The 23,080-nt window shown below is 33.9% G+C and overlaps 1 protein-coding gene across 4 annotated transcripts in view; it reads left to right on the top strand.

Annotated features, from left to right (window-relative positions):
• LOC105219032 (zwei Ig domain protein zig-8) overlaps nt 1-23,080 on the top strand; it is a 243,943-nt gene that overhangs the window by 209,935 nt on the left and 10,928 nt on the right. For 3 of the 4 annotated variants that reach the window (XM_054233434.1, XM_054233432.1, XM_054233433.1), the window contains 4 exons: nt 2,993-3,117; nt 4,797-4,883; nt 13,371-13,538; nt 17,375-17,509. In XM_054233434.1, the coding sequence (XP_054089409.1) occupies nt 2,993-3,117; nt 4,797-4,883; nt 13,371-13,538; nt 17,375-17,509 (515 nt within the window). The remainder of the gene's footprint in view (nt 1-2,992; nt 3,118-4,796; nt 4,884-13,370; nt 13,539-17,374; nt 17,510-23,080) is intronic. The other variant, XM_054233435.1, reaches the window with a different exon arrangement.

The following is a 23,080-nucleotide window of genomic DNA, read 5'->3' as shown; positions in this document are numbered from 1 at the left end:
TTTACCCATAAATTCGGCATAAAGTTTAATAGAATAACGAAAATCCTATGGCTTAGTCCTATATAGTGTATGAGGGCTGAGGTAATTCCTGAACCGATTTCATTCAATTTCACCAGCAAGGTACACTATATCCAATACTATACGCTCACTTAATTTTGCTAAGATATATCACATATTAACCAATACATATGTATATGCGTAATAAAGCCCAACGAATTTTTGAAAAATCTTTAATTAGGTATATGGGAGCTAGGGGATGATATTTTTGCAAAACCTATAATTATGTATATGGGAGCTAAGAGATGTTGTGACCCGATTTTAATAATTTTTGGAACAGAGACACACTATTGGAAGAAAACAATTTTCTCTGAATTACATTAAATTAGTTGAGAGATTTACCCATATTTTCGGTTAAAATTTAACCTTAGGCGCTGAGTTCAACATGTTCGATATCTGGGGCCTTGAAAAGTTATAGTCCGTTTTCGACAATTTTTTCAAAAGTGATGCCACAGATCATATACTATATTTGTGTAAAGTTTTATTTCGCTATCATCATTGGTTCCTAATGTATATGTTATAAAGTGAAGGATTCAGATGGAATTCAAAGTGAGTGAGTGATAAAGAAAGTAGTCGTGGTTGTGAACCGATTTCATCCATTTTCCACACATGTCATCAGGGTGTTAATTAAATATTATATACCGAATTTCATTGAAATCTGTCGAGTAGTTCCTGAGATATGGTTTTTGACCCATAAGTGGGCGATGCCACGCCCATTTCCCATTTTGTAAAAAGATCTGAGTGCAGCTTCCTTCTGCTATCATTTCTGGGAAATTTTGTGTTTCTGACGTTTCTCGTTAGTGAGTTAACGCACTTTTAGTCATTTTCAACCTAACCTTTGTATGGGAGGTGGGCGTGGTTATTATCCGATTTCTTTCATTTTCGGACTGTATAAGGAAACGGCGAAAAGAAATGACTGCAGACGGTTTGGTTTATATAGCTTTATTGGTTTGCAAGATATATATAAAAAACCTATTTGGGGGCGGGGTCACGCCCACTTTTCCAAAACAAAATACATTTAAATATGCCCCTAATGCGATCCTATGTTCCAAATTTTATTTTCATAACTTTATTTATGGCTTAGTTATAGCTCTTTATGTGTTTTTGGTTATCGCCATTTTGTGGGCGTGGCACTGGTCCGATTCCGCCCATTTTCGAACTCAACCTTCTTATGGTGCCAAGGGACACGTGTTCCAAGTTTCATTAAGATATCTCAATTTTTACTCAAGTTACAGCTTGCACGGACGGACAGACAGACATCCGGATTTGAACTTTACTCGTCACCCTGATCACTTTGGTATATATAACCCTATATCTAACTCGTTTAGTTTTAGGACTTACAAACAACCGTTAGGTGAACAAAACTATAACACTCTCTTTAGCAACTTTTGTTGCGAGAGTATAAAAATTGGAATGACTAATGCAAAAATTTTCCAATTATGTACTGTAAATGTTACCTTTTATTCGGAATTTGTATCGAACATATCGTCATAAACGTCTTTCTCTTGGGGGGACAATGCAATTTGAGCACAGTATACAACACTGCTTCTGGCAAATATATTTTCCACATTTTGAGCACGTGGTTTTGGTTTTGCGATCTTGTTTGTAATCACAAATCTGGCTGCGGCCTCTTTTCAATTGTTTCGTAGGTGGCTCTTGTTCCTCCACCTCCTTCAATGGCTTTGCAAATTTTGAGCAACTTGCTTTCAGATTTTTTGGCAAAGTTAATATTTTATAACCTTTTTGAATATTTGCCTGTACAAGATCCATTGCCAAATCCTTTATAAAAACAGATCTTTTGTGCAACAGAGTACATAGTAAAATAACTCTAGCATTTATAGCAGCCATATTCATAAATGAATAAAAGATTACTAAAGGCCAACGCCTACAGTTTCTGGCTACGCTATATCCAGCACCCAACTGATCAGTTACATCCACTCCTCCTTTCGTATGATTGTAGAAATCTATAATTTCTGGCAAGCACTTAGGGCCATCTAATACCTTACCGGTCTTGTAAAATGTTGAGAGGAGAAGGGCGCATTTATTTTTTTTTTGGTATGTAAGAGAGAATTGTAGATTTTTTTGTATAGCCAAAGATTGTTGAATACAATTCGCGATTTTTAGCGTTTGAAAATATGGGTGGCAAGAATCTTTTGTTTTTTCGGATAGTTCCAACTAACGTGGTATTCTTTGATAGCAAAAACTCTGCCAATGCATAGGTTGTGAACCAGTTATCTATTGTTATATTGCGCCCAGCGTCTTGTAGATGATTTGTTATTCTCTTAACCACCTCTTCGGGCTTATTCGAAATATTAAATGGACCAAGTGGTTGCTGTCCGCAATAGACTTCTAACTTAGATGTGTAGTAAGTTTCCGAATCAACTGCTGCAAAAATTTGTATACCATATTTTGCTGGCTTACTTGGTATGTATTGCCTAAAACCGCATCTTCCGCGGAAGCTTTCCAATTTCTCATCCACTGTTATAAAACTGCCACAGTTGTAAAATTTCATGCAATTGTTATTGAAAATTTATGAAATTATGTAATTAATTTATTGTATATGATGTGTATTATTTATTTCGTATTTTTTTTTAAACGTTTTAACTAACCTGGGACTAATAGACCCATAATATTTACTACACTATTGCTAACTATGGGTCTAATCGACCCAGGCTATTTTTTAAAACAATTTTTTATGCATAATATTTTACATGTTTCTTATTCTTATTGTTTATAAACGTTTAAATATGTACAAATTTAGATTACACATATATCTTGCGTTAAAAAATATTCTTTATTTTTTGTTAATTTAAAAAGTTTGCGTGTCTGGGTCGATTCGACCCTAAGGTTAGTAATGGACGGTTAATTCATCTGTCACTTATAAATATATTCCTTTGAATTTAATTCTAATATATTTTCTTCAATTTCATTCCAGAACAAAAATCTATACTCACCGATAGTGACTGGAAGAAGCTATGGATGCGAGGCGGTATAAATCCAGATTCAAAATTGGATAACAATCTCGACACAAGCGACAGTCCGATGTTCGAGGATAGTGAGGTTAGTTTTTTGGCATATATATTTTGATAATTCCCAATTAAAAGTAAGAACAAAATTAGGAATACTGAGATACTCCAAATATGTAAACAAAATATTTTTAGATGCAGGAACTATTTTCAGTTTTTTAACCCAAATCAGACCATTTAAGATTCTGAATTAATAGACGTAGATATAAGGAATATTACAACACATTTTAGAAATATTTAGAATTAATATTTAGCTTAAAAACTCGTTTAGTTTCATCATCTTATAACCAGATTAAATCTGGTTAAATAATCCAGCCAGTATATATAAATTTTATTTAAAACACAAAAATACACTATAAAAACTTCTCTTATTCACCATCAAATTGAAGTAACAAGAATTGTAGAGTTCTTTTTATGACACGAATTAGCTGTGGACAATATCGAAACATAGACGATATACACTGAAAATAAATAGCCTTTTCGCACTGGTGCTAATTGATCAATTAACCGCCATTTGATCGATTAAAGCGCTGATTTAGATCGATTTATTTGTTTTTGTTGTTGTTCACGCTACTCGACGGTAGATATCGCTGGTGAAAATAAATAATAAAATAACAAACAGCTGATGAAACTTACCAACTTCTTACGAAAAGAAAAACTAAATTGTAATTGATAAATTAATTTGGCAGTGCGAAACGGCTATACGTTGTGTAAACTTAACATTCTTATCGACGCAGCCAATTTTACATGGTCTGTAGACCTTCATGAGCAAAACCTAACCTAATTTTTCGAATTCGGTAATATGTTTAAAAGATGAGGATTTGGAAACCCTTTAGTATCAAACGTTTCACCATCACCAAATATATATTAGATTTCCCCTGTATGCCTTTTGTGGAATTATTTTTAAATAAAGTACACACTTTGGTACACTAACGAGTTTAAGATAAATATCTAAAGTCATTGCTACTCTGCCCGAGATTCTAAGAAATTAATGAAGGACACAGCTAAAATAGCTCGACTTGTCTCCAAATAAATAGAGTTCTCAAGTTAGCTAAATAAAATATCTCAAATATAAACGTAAATTTTATTTATTCTTATAACCTTGTATTGACTGTTTATTTATAAGAAAAAAATGTAATAAATTTCATAATAAATAAAAGCTAGTTCTAATTGCGAGCCAGTAAGAATCAAGACCACATTTTAAACGCAATAGTTTTTGTATGGATATCTCATCTGTATCTGTGACAAAGCTAAAGACAAATATATAAAAAAAAAAATCAAAACGATAAACATACTTGTCATATTCTTTCAGAGCCCACATAATTCAAGTAGACTAAATAAAATGTTTCTTCACCAAAAATATTTATATTCGGCAAACTTTACAATAATAAAATACAGACAAATTTCTTATGCTTTCCATCAAGTCAGTTGGCTATATTCAAAATATTAACTACAAAATTAGATAGATACTCAACTTTAAAATTTATTACAGTATATCAATAGTATTGATATCTATTTTAATGACTTATTATTCAGCTTAATGAAAAAATACAGAAATAAACTCTAGTAAATACATATTTATAAAAAAATTAAATTGACGCATTTCCTTTTTACTAATCAATAACATTTCTTTACCCCATCAAACCCCCTACAATCCTCTTCCCACCGCTACCCATCTTTTTCCTTCCACTTTTATCGATTTCATTTCAGCAGATGGCGCACAACACGACCGTCCAATTGGGTGGCACCGCATTTCTGGTTTGCAAAGTGACCGGCGTGGATAGAGTGGGTGTAAACTGGGTTTGTCTAAGAAAAAATGTTTGATGTTTTTACCCTTTTTATTTCAATGTAAATATGGTAATTAATTAACAATTTTCATTTTAAATAATAATAAATTATTGCATGCATGTTTTCACTTTTTTCATTATTATTATTATTTTTCCCTGGCTGACTTGCTATTTTGTTGGTTTTGGATTATCAATTATCAATTTTCAAATGAAATTGTTTGTAATCAACACGCTTGCTTGGCCCTTGACCTATTAGCAATTATCGCGCCATTAGATATTATATTTGCTGGCTAATTAATTTAATTTTCAATTAATTTGTTGCCATTACTCGTGGAAAAAATTATTGTTATTTATACGGTTTAAAACTAAAACACAAATATTTTTTTTATTCATATTTTAATGCAAATGTGAAGAATTTGTTACATAAAATTAATAAGGCTCAAATTTGAAGATTATCCAACACGTGTATCAAATAAAATTGAACGATAGGCAGCATTCACTTTCAGGAGAAATTTTGTATCTCACAAAATGTTTTTCTGAATTGATGCATATATGGTTCTTAACATTTTCATATATAACATATTTATGATGATATAATTGGTAATAAAATACATAAATGGACCGTCTGACTTTATGTGGCATATACATAAGGATCAATATGAAAAATAACTCAATAATTTTTTTTTCACATTCAGCTACATATATTTAATTGAACTCTTAATTTTTAAAGTCCACCTTTTCCATGTTCCACAACATTTCAATAAGCTACTTATTTATGTAGATATATTCTTTGTACAAGAAAAGGTCTTTAGTTTCCTTAAGGGGTTAGGGGTAGTCATAGACACGAAAAAATTACAATTTTCAGTAATTTTTTTGCTGTTAAATCTTGTTATTTTACAAAATTAATAATATGACATTATTATACAATATTCTGTATGTGTTGACCCAGTTCCAAAATACGTCCTTGCGCTGACAATCATAAGTCCTTGTAGATTCATCTAAAATCAATCGGATAAGAAAAATTAGTTTTATAAATAGATAATCTTGGGCCGGATCGAAGCTTTTTCTTTTTTGTTTTAAATTAACAAAATGTCGAACTCAGTAAATTTTTTTCTAGATTTTCGGTAAAAAATCGACAGTTAATTTGTTCTTAAAAAAACAATTAAGGAAGGGCTATGTTCGGGTGTAACCGAACCTTTTATACTCTCGTAATTTATTTATTTAACTTCGGCGATTTTTAGAATGGGGCTGCCACACTACAAACATAGTATTTGTGCAAAGTTCTGCACCGATATCTTCCCTAGTGCTTTAGGAAGCGAAGACTATGGGTGTGGTGGTGAACGAGGACAAGACGAAATATCTCCTGTCATCAAACAAACAGTCAGCGCATTCGCGTCTTGGATCCCACGTCACTGTTGACAGTCATAACTTTGAAGTTGTAGATAATTTCGTCTACCTGGGAACCAGCATTAACAGCAATAACAATATCAGCCTGGAAATCCAACGCAGAATCACTCTTGCCAACAGATGCTACTATGGACTAAGTAGGCAATTGAAAAGTAAAGTCCTCTCTCGACGAACAAAAACCAAACTCTACAAGTCCCTCATCATTCCCGTCCTACTTTACGGTGCAGAAGCGTGGACGATGTCAACATCCGATGAGACGGCACTAGGAGTTTTCGAGAGAAAGGTTTTGCGGAAGATTTATGGTCCCTTAAACATTGGCAACGGCGAATACCGCAGACGATGGAATGATGAGACATAGTCCAGGGAATAAAAAAACAGCGGCTGCGCTGGCTAGGTCATGTTGTTCGAATGGATGAAAGTGCTCCAGCTCTGAAAGTATTCGAAGCAGTACCCGCTGGTGGAAGCCGAGGAAGAGGGAGACCTCCACTCCGATGGAAGGACCAGGTGGAGAGAGACCTGGCTTCGCTTGGTATAACCAATTGGCGCCAAACTCCAGAAGGAGGGATACGTGGCGCGCTGTTTTGGACTCGGCTATAACCGCGTAAGCGGTGTCTACGCCAGTCAAGAAGAAACAATGTAAACGATTCAGATGGTTTTCAAAGTTCTGGTATATAGGATATAGGTGTGGTTGTGAAGCGATTTGGCCTATTTTCACAACATATCATTGGGATGTAAAGAAACTATTACAAACCAAGTTTCATTGAAATCGGTCGAGTAGTTCCTGAGATATGGTTTTTGACCCATAAGTGGGCGACGCCACATTTTCCATTTTGTATAAAAATTTGAGTGCAGCTTCCATCTGCCATTTCTTATGCGAAATTTAGTGTTTCTGACGTTTTTCTTTAGTGAGTTAACCCACTTTTATTAATTTTCAACCTAACCTTTGTATGGGAGGTGGGCGTGGTTATGATCCGTTTTCTTTCATTTTTGGACTGTATTAGGAAGTGGCTAAAAAAAACGACTGCAGAAAGTTTGGTTTATATAGCTCTATTGGTTTGCGAGATATGTACAAAAAACTTAGTAGGGGGCCGGGCCACGCCCACTTCCCCAAAAAAATTACATCCAAATATGCCCCTTCATAATACGATCCTTCATACCAAATTTTATTTCCATAGCTTTATTTATGGCTTAGTTATGGCATTTTATGTGTTTTCGGTTTTCGCCATTTTGTGGGCGTGGTAGTGGTCCGATTTTGCATTCATTTTCGAAAGCAACCTTCCTATGGTGCCAAGAAGTAAGTGTCCCAAGTTTCATCAAGATATCTTCATTTTTCTCAAGTTACAGCTTGCACAGACGGACGGACGGACAGACAGACATTCGGATTTGAACTCCATTCCTCACCCTCATCACTTTGGTATATATAACCCTAACTATCTATCTAACTCGTTTAGTTTTGGGAGTTACTAACAACCGTTATGTGAACAAAACTATAATACTCTCTTTAGCAACTTTGTTTCATACTAGCGTGTTGGAGTGCCCGAGCGCTCTTTATTATTTGTCGAATAACTTGAAAAGTAATTATCGTATCAACTTTAAATGTTCAGAGAATATTTTTAACGCTTAACACTTAACGAAAATGCAAAAAATAATTAGAATTTTGGAAAATCCTGACTACCCCTAACCCCTTAAACATGAAACAGCAATTCTAACTACTATAATTTTATTAACTCCTCTAGTCTCTCTCTGTAATCAATATTGATTCGAAAATATTACACCCCCAAAAATAAAAAATTTAAATTAGTGATTACAAAAATATTAAAATTAAAAGAGATCATTCCGAAAGAGACTGCAAAACTATTTTCAATTTCAAAAAATCCAAAAAATTGTATTTTGAGATTCTTTGCTTAGTTTTAAAAACCATTAAACTTTTAAACTCTCATTTCTACATTTCCACGCCTTACTAAGACATTTCTAATTAAACACGCGAAAAATAAAATTAAAGCCAAGCACTAACTTCTTCTCTTTCCATCAGACACTTTCTTTTCATGACGCCATTTAATTTCGCTTCATTCCACTGGAAAACCGAATGTCAGTTTCTCATATATTTGCAATTAACGGACTGTCACAGACATACATGCCACCTACTACACACAGATAACAACACACACAGTTGCATTCCAACAACACCAGCTCTACTTTTCATTGCCTCCTCTACTAAAGCACACACCCTAGTAAGTGTGTTTGTGTGTGTGTGTGCGCCTTATAAGATGTTCATTCAAATAAATTCGCTTTTGCTTGTGCAAATTGATGAAAAGCGCTTTTCGCAAGAAAGCCAGCAAGCAAGCAAGCGAGACTGGGTGTCAGGCAAGAGACTAATTAGCTTCGTGTCGCTTTTTCGCGCTGTTGCTTGCGTCGTCTTTTTTGCACATTATATGCATGTATAGGTTTATATGTATGTGTGTGTGTGTTTGTATATGCTTTTTGTGCCGCGAAGGCAGTTAAAGCAGCAACTATTAGCAAGGACATCGACTTAATAAACTTTAATGCAGTGGGTTGTTGCTTTTATTGTATTACTTGGCGTAAGGAAATGGAAAGCGCTTAATTTTCTTGGTTTCAATTATAGTTGCGCTGTTGTAATAAATGTATGTGTATATATATGGGAGAATATGACCAATATTTATTCTCATTGCATTACCGGGTAGAATAACTAATTGTGGAATACTTTCCAGAAACTCTTCGATAGCTGTTAAATTTTATTGTAAACGCTTCTTTAAAAAGCTCAGATATAATGCATTTTCGGCATACGAGTATAATGTCTTCAATTATTTTCTCTTATTAATTCCAATCTAAAATTGGCTCAAAAATCATTCAAAGGCGTTCAAACTTAACCTCAAAATTTTATCAAGATCATCCATAAAAACCCATTTCTCTTCAAAAACTTTTAAAATTTAATATGAACATTAACTTCTCACGAATTTCTGATAGACCATACGACACTGCTTGATCTCATTTAATATATGGGAGAATATTCCAATCTAAAATTGGCTCAAAAATCATTCAAAGGCGTTCAAACCTAAGGCGTTTTAATCTCAAAATTTTATCAAGATCGTCTATAAAAACCCATTTCTCTTCAAAAGCTTTTAAAATTTTATATGAACATTAACTTCTCACGAATTTCTGATAGACCATACGACACTGCTTGATCTCATTTAATGGACCCACACTCTCACACCCTCACCGAAATACGCTCTCAACTATACCATACAACAACTCTGTCTATAAATGTAATGAGCACATCAGCGAAAGGCAACATTGCATGCTGATTCATCATACTCGTAATTAAAAGTACTTTTTTTTGTATTTGCTATGAAAATTGCAAAAGTAGAAGAAACGAAAAAGAAAATGTCAACGAATACAAGCATTGTTTATAGCAAATGAAATGGAAGTACAATACAATACATATTGCGAAAGTGTTTATAAAGAAGACAACGGTACATATGTGCATATTGCATTTACACGCGTTTCTGCAACACACTGCCAATCTCTGAGACTATGAAGCTGCTAGAGTGATATATAGAGTAAATTGAAGGGAAAGAAGAATAACTCGCTCATTTGTAATTTGTCATTAAATGGTTAATTTTAAACGAGTCAGGCAGATAAGCTTGAGCATTTAAGAAGTTTAACTGCTTTTTAAATTGAAGAAATGGTAATTGAAGCGGGGAGGGACATTGAAGGATCTTATAACTTGTGTGTTGGAAATAATTTCAATATTTTTTCATATAAAGAAATGATTCACTCCACAAATCAGCTTGATATAAATCCAATTGAAGCATCAGTTGAGTGAATAAAATAATCGTAAGTTTTCCTAAATTTAACCCAATATTCAATTTAATCAGACTCAGAACTCAGAGTGAAATCTTAGAATCAACAGGGTTATAGTTAATGTCAGCTGTAAGTCCCAAGTGGCTGCCCAAAAGGGAACTTAGGTAGTACATATAGCATATCGATCATAGAACTACTTATTTATCAGATCAAAAGATTATTATTCTATTGCACCCTATGCACCACTCAATATCATTGCATTAGTCTATAAATATAGCAAACAGAAGATTTTCATTTCACCAAGCGCATTAGAACCGAATATTATAGAAAATAGATAGCACCATGGAATTTATTGCTACAAGCGTCGCTATCAGTTACGGCTTAATGACGCTCTAACTAATCGCTTGCCAACCGTGCACGATATCCTAAGCCAAATCCATACAAAGCCATTACCTGTTTTATTTAACGGCATTTACGGTTTACGATGATCCCTTAACTCACATACGTTGCATTTGCCACTAAAAATCCACATTAAAATGCACTTAAACCACAACGGGTAATCAACTACATATATTATGGCGTCAGATATCAACCCCTTTTACGGTGCAATTTATTTTAAATGGTTCAAAGGCTAAAATCGGATTTTGTGCATTTAAAAAGCGTGTCAACACAGTAATTACACTCAAATTCATACCTCAACGCCGATTATTTTAATACTACTGTTGTAGTTGTTGGTGTAGGAAGGGTTGTGTAAAAAATATTGTGGCACATGTTGCTTGACACCAACACCGCTGTGGCGTTGTAAAACATTACAACTATGGCGTGTCGCCTAGTTGCCACTTGTCAGAATTTATGACCGCTTTGGCACAAAAGTCATGTTGTAATCGGATTTTAATTAAAATTTCACAAGGTCATTGTAGTTTGCGGGTCATTTTTATTGTCACTTATGTAATGAATTGTTTATGAGCTCAAGTGGGTTAGAAAAAATATAAATAGAATTGGGTATTATTCAAAATAGTTAGTGCAAAAAAATTAAGTAAATTTTCTTTTCGTCTTTTCAAACGAATTAAACGTGCAATCTCAATAATCACTATTCTAAAGAATTACATTTTCTCTTTTTGTTCGAATATAAATGAAAATATAATTTTTGGCACTTGAAATTTATCGATTATAATCGAAAGCCTATAATGAGAGTTAGCGCCATTTATACAATCGATCAAGCAACAGTATACAGTAGTTGAAAAAAATACTAATATAAATACTTCAACTAAGATTTTAATTACATTACCTCACATAGCTGCCAAAATAAGAAACATAAAATAAGAAACAAATGATTGAACGATTTCGATTTACTGCGATATTTCATATTAAATTAAATAATTTATGCACAGTGTGAACATACCTTAAGCATTTAAACGATCTCAAGTAAACTCCGCTGATTAAGTATTATTTATGACACCATTTTTAGCAGTAAACATACATTTCTTTATGCATTTTAGAGCACTACAGCTTATGACCCTTATAAAATAAAAATATTATTGATGCTCTTTAAAGCATAATTACGACAAGCCTTGTTCACAGCTTTAAACAGCTTTGAATACAAATCACGTTCGGTGTATAAACTCCTTTTTAGTAGGCCAATAACTTTCATTCTTTTGCGAGGCTTCATAAATATTAAATTCCAACAAAAATCGAAAAATGAAATTGCATTTCCTGCTTTACTCGTCGTTTCCGCTGTTTATTAATAATTTCATTGATAATTCTCGACAATTTAATCCGCTATAAATATTTGTGGTGGCATAATAAATTGCGCTTTATTACTTTACGCACTGATGCATACTAAATTAATGGATTCTAAATTGAAAACAATAATAACAAAAACGATTGTAGTTGCAAAACAGCATATTTTCTTCTAAAGTCAAAACGCCGAAGCCAAGTTTGGAGTAAAGGAAATTATTTAAAAATTTTTATTATAGATTTTCAATACCAATTTCAATGAGGTGTGAAATATTTATGGGTCATATATATAATAATATGCTTAAATATTATGTAATGTTAGGTATTTAATTAATGCTGAGGTTACGGCAATAACCATGAATCATATCTAAAAAATTTCCCCAATTAATTATTTTTAACTCCTGCCAACGAAAATGAGTTCACGGTATTTCTAAGTGATATTATATTAAGAGGTGGGTGAGTGGGGCTAAATTATTTTGACTTATCAGCAAAAAAGAGTGATCTATTTAAGTATGTGTAAGTTAATTAAGTGTCAGTAAAATTACTTCAAAAACCAATTAAAAACAAGTAAGGAAAGCCTAAATTCGTGTGCAAACGAATATTTTATACTCTCGCAATTTATTGATATAGTTATAGATATAACAAAAGTACATTTGAATCCCAATAAGTGGTTGTGTTATTCAATATAGTCACCATCTAGTGTGGTACACCGATGATAGTGACCTTTTAATTTTTTAATAATAATAATATAAATGCACAATTGACCTTCTGCCTGGACATATGCATCAGTTTCCTTTATTTTCTTTCGGGAATAATTCTCTAAAGATCGGAGAACAGAAAAAATTCGCTGTGAGCCAAATCGGTGATACAGTAACACAATATATGCAATTTTGTCATCATTTTCATTAACTGTAATTCTATCCATTAAATAGACTTGTCTTTTATTCCAAACCTCAGGCTAAGTAGTCAAAAGTGGGCAGACTGAATGTGATTAGTCAGATGTGGGTTTTCAAAACTGTGGTAGAATAATCAATATCAATAAATATCGCTTATTGAAAGTATCTTGCTTGTTCCAATATGCTTTCTTCTCTATATACTCCTGTAAACTTTCAATATTTAAAAGAAAAATTCCAGGACGTCATCCGATTTTACAGTAATTCCCTTTTCTTTTTTTAAATGTTAATAACACTATCTGACTGCTGGCCTTTCGAGGCTTTTAGTGTTTTTATTTTCGAATATTTGCGAGATATATCATTATAAATGATCTTCTACAAATCTTCTTGCGATTATCATAATATTTTTTTTCTCAGAAACTACCCACACTGATTTATAGCTGATGTTTTGCATGATCACTAAATTTCTCACGCTTTATTGTTAAAACTCCCTTTTCCTTCGTGACGCATAATACCAAACCGTATTTCTTTAATTACGCTTCTTTTGCGCTTCCTTTTGCTTAATTATTTATTTGTGCTTCGCTCTTCGTATACGGATAGTAAAATACTTATTTAATTTAATTATTTACACGCCACTGTAGAATCAAATTTCTTGGATACGACGACGCGACTGGCACATCCTTTCATCCGGCGCTCAACTCTACACCAACGACGAACGCTTTGCGATACTGCACGCGCCCGGCTCCAACATGTGGACGTTGCAGATAAAATTCGTGCAGCGGCGAGATCACGGCATGTACGAGTGTCAGGTGAGTGAATATAGAATAAAGAAAATAATATATGTGGTCTATACTTGAGCTGATTGTGTGTGGCAGCTTCAGTGATTTTGTCGCAAACGGAGGACAGTGCCGTTTTTGAGTTGAAAAACTAGGCGAACCACTGCATTTACATATGCCCTCATACAGACTGCTATTATAACGGTGTCGCTTGTTGTGTACATGCAACACACTGGCATTTCCTGTTGTTGCCACATTGTGGCATGCTTCACTTCAACTGTATTCGCCATCTAAAATGTGTCACTTCTCTCAGCTGGTCATATTTTATTCATATTTTTATCTGCCGCTCAAGCGTTGCTATGTCTGCTGCTCGTGCAACAACAACAACCACAAAACAACAACAACTAGCCAAGCACTAATATTTATACATATGCCAACAATATGGGGTAGCAATTTCGAACCGGCTCTCTGGCATGTGGCGGTCGAGTTTAATTGTAATTTTGTTGTTATTGTTGGATATTTGTATTTTTTGGCTTTCTCTCCTGCCAGGCCACACGTGCAATATGCTGCATAACCAAAAAATGGAAAGTAATTAAAATCCATACAAATAAATGAATTCAGTTGTCATAGTGAGGTGTCTAACTGAAATCACGAAATGTCACAACAGATTTATTATTCAACAATTTTGATGGGAGATGGCCACATTCGTAGTGTGAGTAAATGAAAAATGTGTAAAACTCCAGTGGCATTGTTGTCAGTTGATGAGTTATCATTTCGTTTGACAGAAGTAAGTGAATGTGCACATACATATGTGTTATTCAGGTAATCCTTCCTAAACTAAAACGTGTTAGTAAGAATGTTTTTCAATCTCAGCAATTCCGTCAGTCAACGATTTGCTGATTGATACCGACTGCGAACTTGATAAAAATGATGAACAAATTACGGCACGAAACGACAGAGGATTAAAAAATGAGAAAGAGTTAATTCATTAAATTGTTTTTAATAGGTTTTTTGATCTGAATGCTCCCTTTAGCATAGTTAGAATGTTAAATAAGCATAGTTTTGTTCAACAACTTGTTGAGATTTTGAAGATAACATGACAATGCCACTCAATCCTCGTACATATTGTCAAAAAACTGCGGCAGTCGATTTCCACAAATTTATCTTTCACCATCAGAATCATTTGGAATCACTTGATGTCTGGTCCGGTTGCGTAAGAACCTCATCTCCCGTCCAAGCTCATGGAACTTCTTCATTGGAACTAAGAGTCTGGCTGTAGGTGAACAGCATAGTAAATTAATGCTTGCCAAACCTGCCAAACGCATATCAAGATCTATCAGGTGGCTGAATTCGAGCCTTACAAACCCGCTCGTTAGAGATTTCGTTACCTCTGATGGCAGTTTGATAACCCCGCTTGCGTTAAAGTATATCTAACTGGACATGTGGGAACACTCTGGATACCTCTTCCGTCAATATGGCTTGTATGTAGACTACAACAATCAGAATCTTTCTTGGGGATCGGTATTAAATTTTAAAATTGACAATGTGTGCAAGATCGATGGATTTACGAATATGATTGGTTGTAGCACCAGCTTTCAACACAGTTTTAGTTTATTACATTGTAACTGGCCATGTTTTGGGCAAGGTGTCATAGACGTTCATGAATATTTTAACTCTACCGACAAAATATTCAACAATAATAACATAATGTAGACTTATCGCATATTTCTAAACTATAAAAGCTGCAAGGTAACCTTCTTTAGGTCAAATTTGTTGATTTTGCAACAATATAAGCAGAACCTTTAATTACCATACCAGAGTTCTATGGTTCAAATTCTTGTCATGATTGCCGAGACCCATAATGAGGCAAATGACGTACGCGGCGTATGAGCAACATCACTGCTGAAACTAAATACATCATACTACTATATATACATAAATTTGAAAATTGATTTATATTTAACATACAAGTTTGCAACCCTCTGTTCAATATCAACAGCTAAGGCTACAATACTTATATATAAAGAATATTAATCTACATTTGTTTATTCTTATACGAGTATGACATAACTATAACTAGATATGCATATGTAATGCAATTTCATTGAAATTAATAATACATACATACATACACTACAGAATTCCAGGAAACAGCGTAAGTCAGCTGAGCACCAAGCTATGCAAATATCAAGAAAGTTGACATATTTTGTCTTTGTACATATACATATTTATATAAACGATATATGGTATATATGCACATATATATATTTACATATCAAAAACTTTCTAAGTTTGTGCGTGCAGAAAACGGAGTTTGCACAAGCCAACTAGAGTTAAGGAAATTTATAAATTACTTTTTGAAAATATCAAATAAATATCTCAAGCAAAGTATGAGCTTTGACTTTTCATTAATCCAAGTTATTTCATATTTTCCATAAAATTTAAATTTCACTTTTTTGTCAAAGATGATCAAAATAAATACCACACTCACATTTATTAACTTAACAATTTTATTCTAAATATATGTTTAATGAATTATTGATTTAAAGTCCTACAATATAGACTTGAGCGAACCATCGACCGTCTTGCAACCAACGAATAATTCCCTCTTACTTGCAAACTGTTGGTGACATTATTCTGAATAAGATATTCTAACTTTAAGTTACAGTTTGGTCTTAATATAAGCTAAACTAGTAGGGTTCTTAGTATTATATGCATATTCCATAAATTTCTGAAAACATGAATAAATTTCATATCTTGAAATGATGGGAATGTAAGGAGCACTTACACGTACCATCCAAATTGTTAGAGTAAAACCAAAAAGGCTCAAATTATTAAGGCCACTTTATTCACATTGTATTAAAAAATAATCCAAGTAACAGTGCAAAAATTCAAATTACTTGATAATATTTCAAATATAAGAGGCAGTTATTCGAAATCAATCAACATTAACGTACCGTTGGAAAAGATTGCATTCCCTGCTATTTTTAAAATCGGGTCATGCTTCATCCCTTTCATCTTATTGATAAAATCGAATTCCTAAACTAATACTTATCTGACCCAAAGTTGCGTCAAGGTGACTTTCTTCCACATGTAATTGTATTTAAATATCAAATAAATTAAAACTATTATTTATTGTTGATTAAGTTTTTAACTCTGATAAAGCGTAAAAATAATCCAATACGCTATAAGCCTAGATGTAGGCAACGTTTTACGTATTTCCTTTTTAAAAGTGCTAGAAAACGTCTAAACACGGAACAAGAAGTTTAGTAGCATTTTTGCAGCATCTCATATTTTTCCTCGATGAGTTAAGAGATGACATCTGTGAAATCCTGATCAGATATATTCCAATTTTATATTTACTAGTTCAATATTGATGCTTAACTAATGAATTCTTCCGAATTTCTGAACCAACTTTTCAAATCATAAGTCTGATGGCTTTCTACCTTGTACAATTTTTTTGAGAAAATTCTAGTAAATGTTATTGTTGACTTGTTTGATGTTTCATTGCCAGAATATTGCCTACAATTAGGCTTAAAATTTATTTATTAATAAAAACAATTTTAGTTACAAAAAATATATTTCGTTAAGTCAATACAATTATCAATAGGAACACGAAGTCAGATCAAGTCAAGCAAGAGCATTACATATATATATATTCATAAATAATTTTCTTTGTATGCTTTTTATGCTTCCTGTAAAAAGGAAGACAAAAACATTGTTGAATCATTTTTAAATATTTCCTTTCACCAGAATCCACTAAAATCGTAAAATATTTACGTAAATATTTAACCATATCCACACTCACATATAAATTAATTGACAGTTTTATAACAGAAATTTCATTTGCACATCTACTCTCCTTGCAGGTATCAACGCCGACAGGCATCATTTCGCATTTTGTAAATCTGCAAGTGGTCGTACCCGAGGCATTTATACTGGGCTCCGGTGAGCTGCACGTCGACATGGGATCCACAATAAATCTCGTCTGCATAATTGAAAAGGTAAGCACCGAAGCACACACCCATAAACACATACACCTGAAAAAAATCAACGTAGAGAAAAATAAAAATATGCCAAGGCCAAAGTACAGGCAGCAACAAACACGTACAATCGCGCATACAAACACATATACCTATACATATATGTATGTACATGTATATACAGTTACCGCTGCTTGCCAATACACCAAAGTGTATTTACTTGAACATTGGACGTGAACAACTTTTGCTAAGATTTATGTTGGCCACACAATTTACGTTTACTTGCCACAGAAATTCAAATTTGTTGGGTTAATGAAAATTTATATGACGCGCTGCAAGCGAACTCTCACACTTGCAAAGCGGTGTGTGTGTGTGTGTGTGAGGCAAGTGAGCAACGACGCGAAGTGAGCAGCCGAGCGTAGTGCAAGGCAAGTGCAGCACAGCAGCTGCAACAATTTCAAGTGCCATTAAATTTAATATAACTGAACGAGTAGTAAAATACTAACAAACACAATCGCGCGAGCAAACATCCATTCATACATATTTTATATGGCTACAAATATATACATATGCATATACATACATGTATGTATGGCGAATATAACGCGTGGAGCGTACGTAAACTTGCCGCAGCACTCACTTAGCGTAAGTCGTGCAATATCCTTTGTAGCTTCTAGCCACTCGGCGGTGATTACAATTACTTACATATACATATGTATATGCATGTGCTCTAGATGGAGAGCATGTAGGAAAAACTGGAACTAATGTGACAGTCATAACCTCAAAATGAATTTCGTGGATTCTGGAATCCCATCAATGTCATCTCTTCTTTATAACTGAGGTCCAGTGGATTTTCGTTCAAGATTCAACTCAAGATATTAAGGATGGCACAAGTACTAAGCCAGGAGAAAACATACTAATTTTTTTTTTTTGAGGTTTAAGGTACCGTAAGATAGTGATCTATATAATACATACGAAGGGTTCCTAACTCTAATGTGTATCTAGTTCGGTCTTTAAGGATGGATAGTGCATCTTCAGTCTTGAGTGATCCGTTTTAAGTCTGTTGGATCAAAATCTTGAAATTAAAGTGTCATTAAGCTTAAGCTTTCCAAATCTTCATCTCGTTCTCGGAGAACCGAAAAAATAGCAAAGTGTCGACTTTTGTTATCTTACATACTTCTGTGAGAGTCACAAAGTAGAAAGATTCTCTCCTATAATTATGAACCAAGGTACCGTGGTAACGGAAAGTTTTTAAGACAAGTGTTTCTGGATAAATATCTTAACTTGTAACTTCTTTGTCTTTAAGCGTTCAGTCTCTTGGGGATGAACATATGGATGGATGTCGCTTAGGAAAGTACAAAAGAAAAAGCACTCCAACTAGCAACAGCTTTAATGAAAACTTCGTAGTCGGTCCATTTCCTATAGGACATGTCAGTATATAGCTGTAGCATGTGCCTGTGAGTGAGTGCCGATTTCGCATAGTTAAAGTGAATTTGCCCGTAGTTCATGCTGCCAAGTGTCCTCACAGCGGCACATCACTTGCTCTCATACATATTTACAATACAAATGCATATGTAGAGTGCATAAACGCCAAAACGGTTGCAATAAAAATGGTGAAACGTTAACCGACACACACACGCACACGCCGACGGCACGACAGCCCTTTCAATGTCTTTTACGCCACGTTTGCTGCTGATTTTATTGCCGCTGCAACGGCGATTACGCCAAGTAATCCATGCCAGAGACGCGTTGGCTTACACACGCCGCGGCGAACGCAGCTGAAATTATTGAAATTACGAGTACACAATATTTTGTTGAAAGCGCTTCGGCTTTTAGTTGTTGCGTCTGCCTGAAAAGCGATAAACATACATACAAACTCACTAGCATATGCGCTTGTATTCCTCGTACACTTATCTCTTTGCATATCGCCTCAATTTTCGGCAGTTTGTTGCCGTTATATTCACACGAGTGCGCTTGCACAAACAGCTCTCAAGTTGCTTGGCTAAAGTGCGGCAAATTTCGCGGTTAAAGTTTGAAATTAATTTTCGTAGAATTTTCCGTGAAATATTCTCTAATCGAAAAGGATATGAAATGTTTCGTGGAATAAATCGCCAGCTGAGCGAATAGTTTCGAGTGAAGTGAGATTTTGCTTGAAATACATTTGGTGCGCTAAAATTGTTGATTCTGATTTAATATGCAACCGAAAATTCATCGTATTTGAATTTAGTACTGAGGAAAATTTCAAACATCATGCAAGTGGAATAAAGAAATAAATTTGAATGGAACGAAGTTTGAGTAGTTATACATTTATTAATTTATTATGACAGGATCGATTTTGCATCTCTCTGAGTTGTAGAGTTCGTCACCATCCCAAATAATACATAGAATAATGATTGGAGAGGTTTACTCAAGTCTGAAAAGATATCGAAATACCTAGCAAATACTCAATTATAAATGTTAATAAAAAGAAAAGGTATTACAATAATTGTCGAATCAATTGACCTCCATCAGTTATGGGCGTAAATGCCACGATCCACAGATCTAATCTCTCTAAACGAAGTCGTGATATAATTAAGCTTCATAACACTACGATTTACTATATAAGACCGGGAAGACCGCAAAGTTAGAATGGCCAAAATTGCTGTTATCAAATTTGAGAGCAAAGAAAGACTTCCTGTCAAATGGTCCATTTGATAATAAAAAAATCAACGTTTTATCACATCGATCAACAACTATCTACAACACATTATCTGTATCACATTATCAATAACATAAAATAAAATTGTTCGGCTATCACTATTGTCTTAAACTAGAGTAATTCGACGAAAAAGAGTCGTCTTGTTTGAAAGAAATTAATTTTTACACTCTCGCAACAAAGTTGCTAAGAAGTATTATAGTGGTCGTGGCCCCGATCCCTTCTAAGTTTTTTGTACATATCTCGTAAACTACTTAAGCTATATCAACCAAACTTTCTAGAATCAGATGGAGGATATCGGATTATAACCACGCCCACCTCCCATACAAAGGTTAAATTTTTAGTTAATTACTAAAAATGCTTTAATTCAGTAAGGGAAAGCACCAGAAACCTTAAATTTCATTATAAAAAAGGTACAGAAGGTCTCCACCAAAATTGGTATACAAAAGTTTAAGTGGATGCGGCTCCGCCCACTTATGTGTCAAAAACCATATCTCCGAAACTACTCGACCAATATCAATGAAACTTGGTTTGTAATATTTTCTTTACATCCCAATGATATGTTGTGAAAATAGGTCAAATCGGTCCATAACCACGCCTACTTCCTCTATACCAGAAATTTAAAGTCGATCAGAATAGTTTACTTTACAATATGTAAAGTTAGCGCTAGTGAAGATATCGGAACAGACCTTTGCATAAATACTGCATTTACAGTGTGGCAGCTCCTTTCTAAAAATCGCCGAAATCGGACCATAGGTTTTCAAGGCCCCATATATCGAACATGAGGACCTCGGTGCTTCTAACCTAATATTAGGGTTTCCAACTTTCAATAGACTTTATACCATACTAGCAGACCCGGCCACACGTTTTTGTGGCTAAGGTATACATTAAATTAAGTTGGTCCAATCTTGGCTTCGGCGACGATATTGATTACTCGAGGTTGATTTATGTTACGCAGCATGATTACAACTCACACTACTTTTAATTGCAAAGTACAGGCAATTTTAAATAGTTTGGGATAATTGACTACGTCATCCTGGGTAGTAGCTGTGTCAACTCTCTTGGACCGAAATTCTAAATTGTCGCATTAAGATCATCGAAATTTTTTTTTTTACCACCAATATAGGTCATTCAATCAGTTATTTATGGTTATCATATTGAGGTTTCATGTCAGGAAAACTTCTCTTTCGAGTCAATGAAGTGAAAGAAATCTATTGGAAATGCTATTAATCCATCGAGGTGTCAACTGCCAACTATTTCTACAATCGCAATTTGGTATTGTTGCAAAAACACTCATATGTTAGTTGTTAATTGGCGATTCTTTATGTGTCGTCACAAATTAAATGATTTTAGGCATGCGATTAGCCCGTCAGTAACAGTTGATCCAGGAATAATTGGAAGAGTCTGGCGTAAATCACCTACTAACAGAATCCTGGCTCCACCAAAAACGTTCATCGACAATCAAGATCTTTTAAAGTCCTGTGCAGTACCTCCAACGACTTCTTGAATATTTGGAAAATTTTCGTTAAAGCGCTATTTTTGACGATTTTGCTGACTGGTGTTTCGTTCATTTGCAATTTAGGAGTAATTTCAAGGCCAAATGTGCCGTATGTTTGCCTACTAACAGGTGCCAAGTCGCCCCTATTCCCGTTAACCTTGGTGGTGAAAATGAGTGAAATTGGTTCTGGAATTACATCAGCCCTCATATACTATATATGATGATTTTCTATTGGACTTTATGTCGAATATATAGGTAAAATTGTGTGTTATCTTAATGAAATTACATCAATAAATTGTGAGAGTATAACATGTTCGGTTGGACCCGAACTTAGCCCTTCCTTATTTGTTACAAATTGTTTTGGGCTATCGACACAACCTTATACAATTGAACAATAACAAAAATATTTTAACAAAGCAACAATGACAACCTTCAAATTATAATTTTTTGTTTTCTCTTTTATATTTTACTTTTCAACTCGAATAAAATTCTCTTATTATTATCTTCCTCGAAATTTTTTCATATTTACTCACTTTCTAATCTTTTTCTGGCCGTCCACGAATATTTCAAGGCTAAAATTAGCCAGATCGGTTTGGCCGTTCTCGTTTTTTTGCGGCACAAACGAACAACAATTCATTTTCATATCATATTATTATCATGCGACAATTATTTTTAATTCCGCACAGGACCATTCAAAAATTTCAAAATTTTTAACTCGTGATATCTTTTGCATGGTATGTCAGAATCTAATAATTCAAAAAGTTATATAAAGGTTTTGAAGCGATCTTAAATAATAAATCATTTATTACGATAAGGATTAATACTAAGGTATAAATAAAGAGCCTTTTCAAGTAGTGGTATTTTAATTAATTTTTTTATATAAAATCGCTTATTGTGACAAAACTATAATAGTTAGAGGTATGATGTCGCGACGTTTTTTGTAGATAATGATAAGTTCTACAAAATTGTAGTACATCACTTTTACTTATATCTTCAATCGTTTTCGCAGCATTCGCGATTAAAGAAAGTTTTTTGGAATTTTTTTTACATTATCGGAGTTTTTGTAAGGAACCCTATTTTTTTTTAAACTAAATATAGCCTATATCACTCAGGGATAGTATAGCTTTCCAACGGTGAAAGAATTTTTCAAATCTGTTCAGTAGTTTCGGAGCCTATTCGACACAAACAAACAAAAAAACAAACATTTCCTCTTTATATTATTTGTATAGATATATGACGAATCAAATGGGTCAAATTGTGTATTATATAATATAAATAAAGTTAAATAAATAAATTGCGAGAGTATAAAATGTTCGGTCACAACCGAACTTAGCCCCTCCTTACATATTTATATTGGTCGATTCAAATAGCAACAGAACCAAGTCATTGCTTCACAGAC

Source organism: Zeugodacus cucurbitae, chromosome 6, assembly GCF_028554725.1.
Source record: "Zeugodacus cucurbitae isolate PBARC_wt_2022May chromosome 6, idZeuCucr1.2, whole genome shotgun sequence".
Lineage (NCBI taxonomy): Eukaryota > Metazoa > Arthropoda > Insecta > Diptera > Tephritidae > Zeugodacus > Zeugodacus cucurbitae.
The sequence above is the reverse complement of the archived record's forward strand: the minus strand, read 5'-3'. Positions and strand labels throughout refer to the sequence as shown.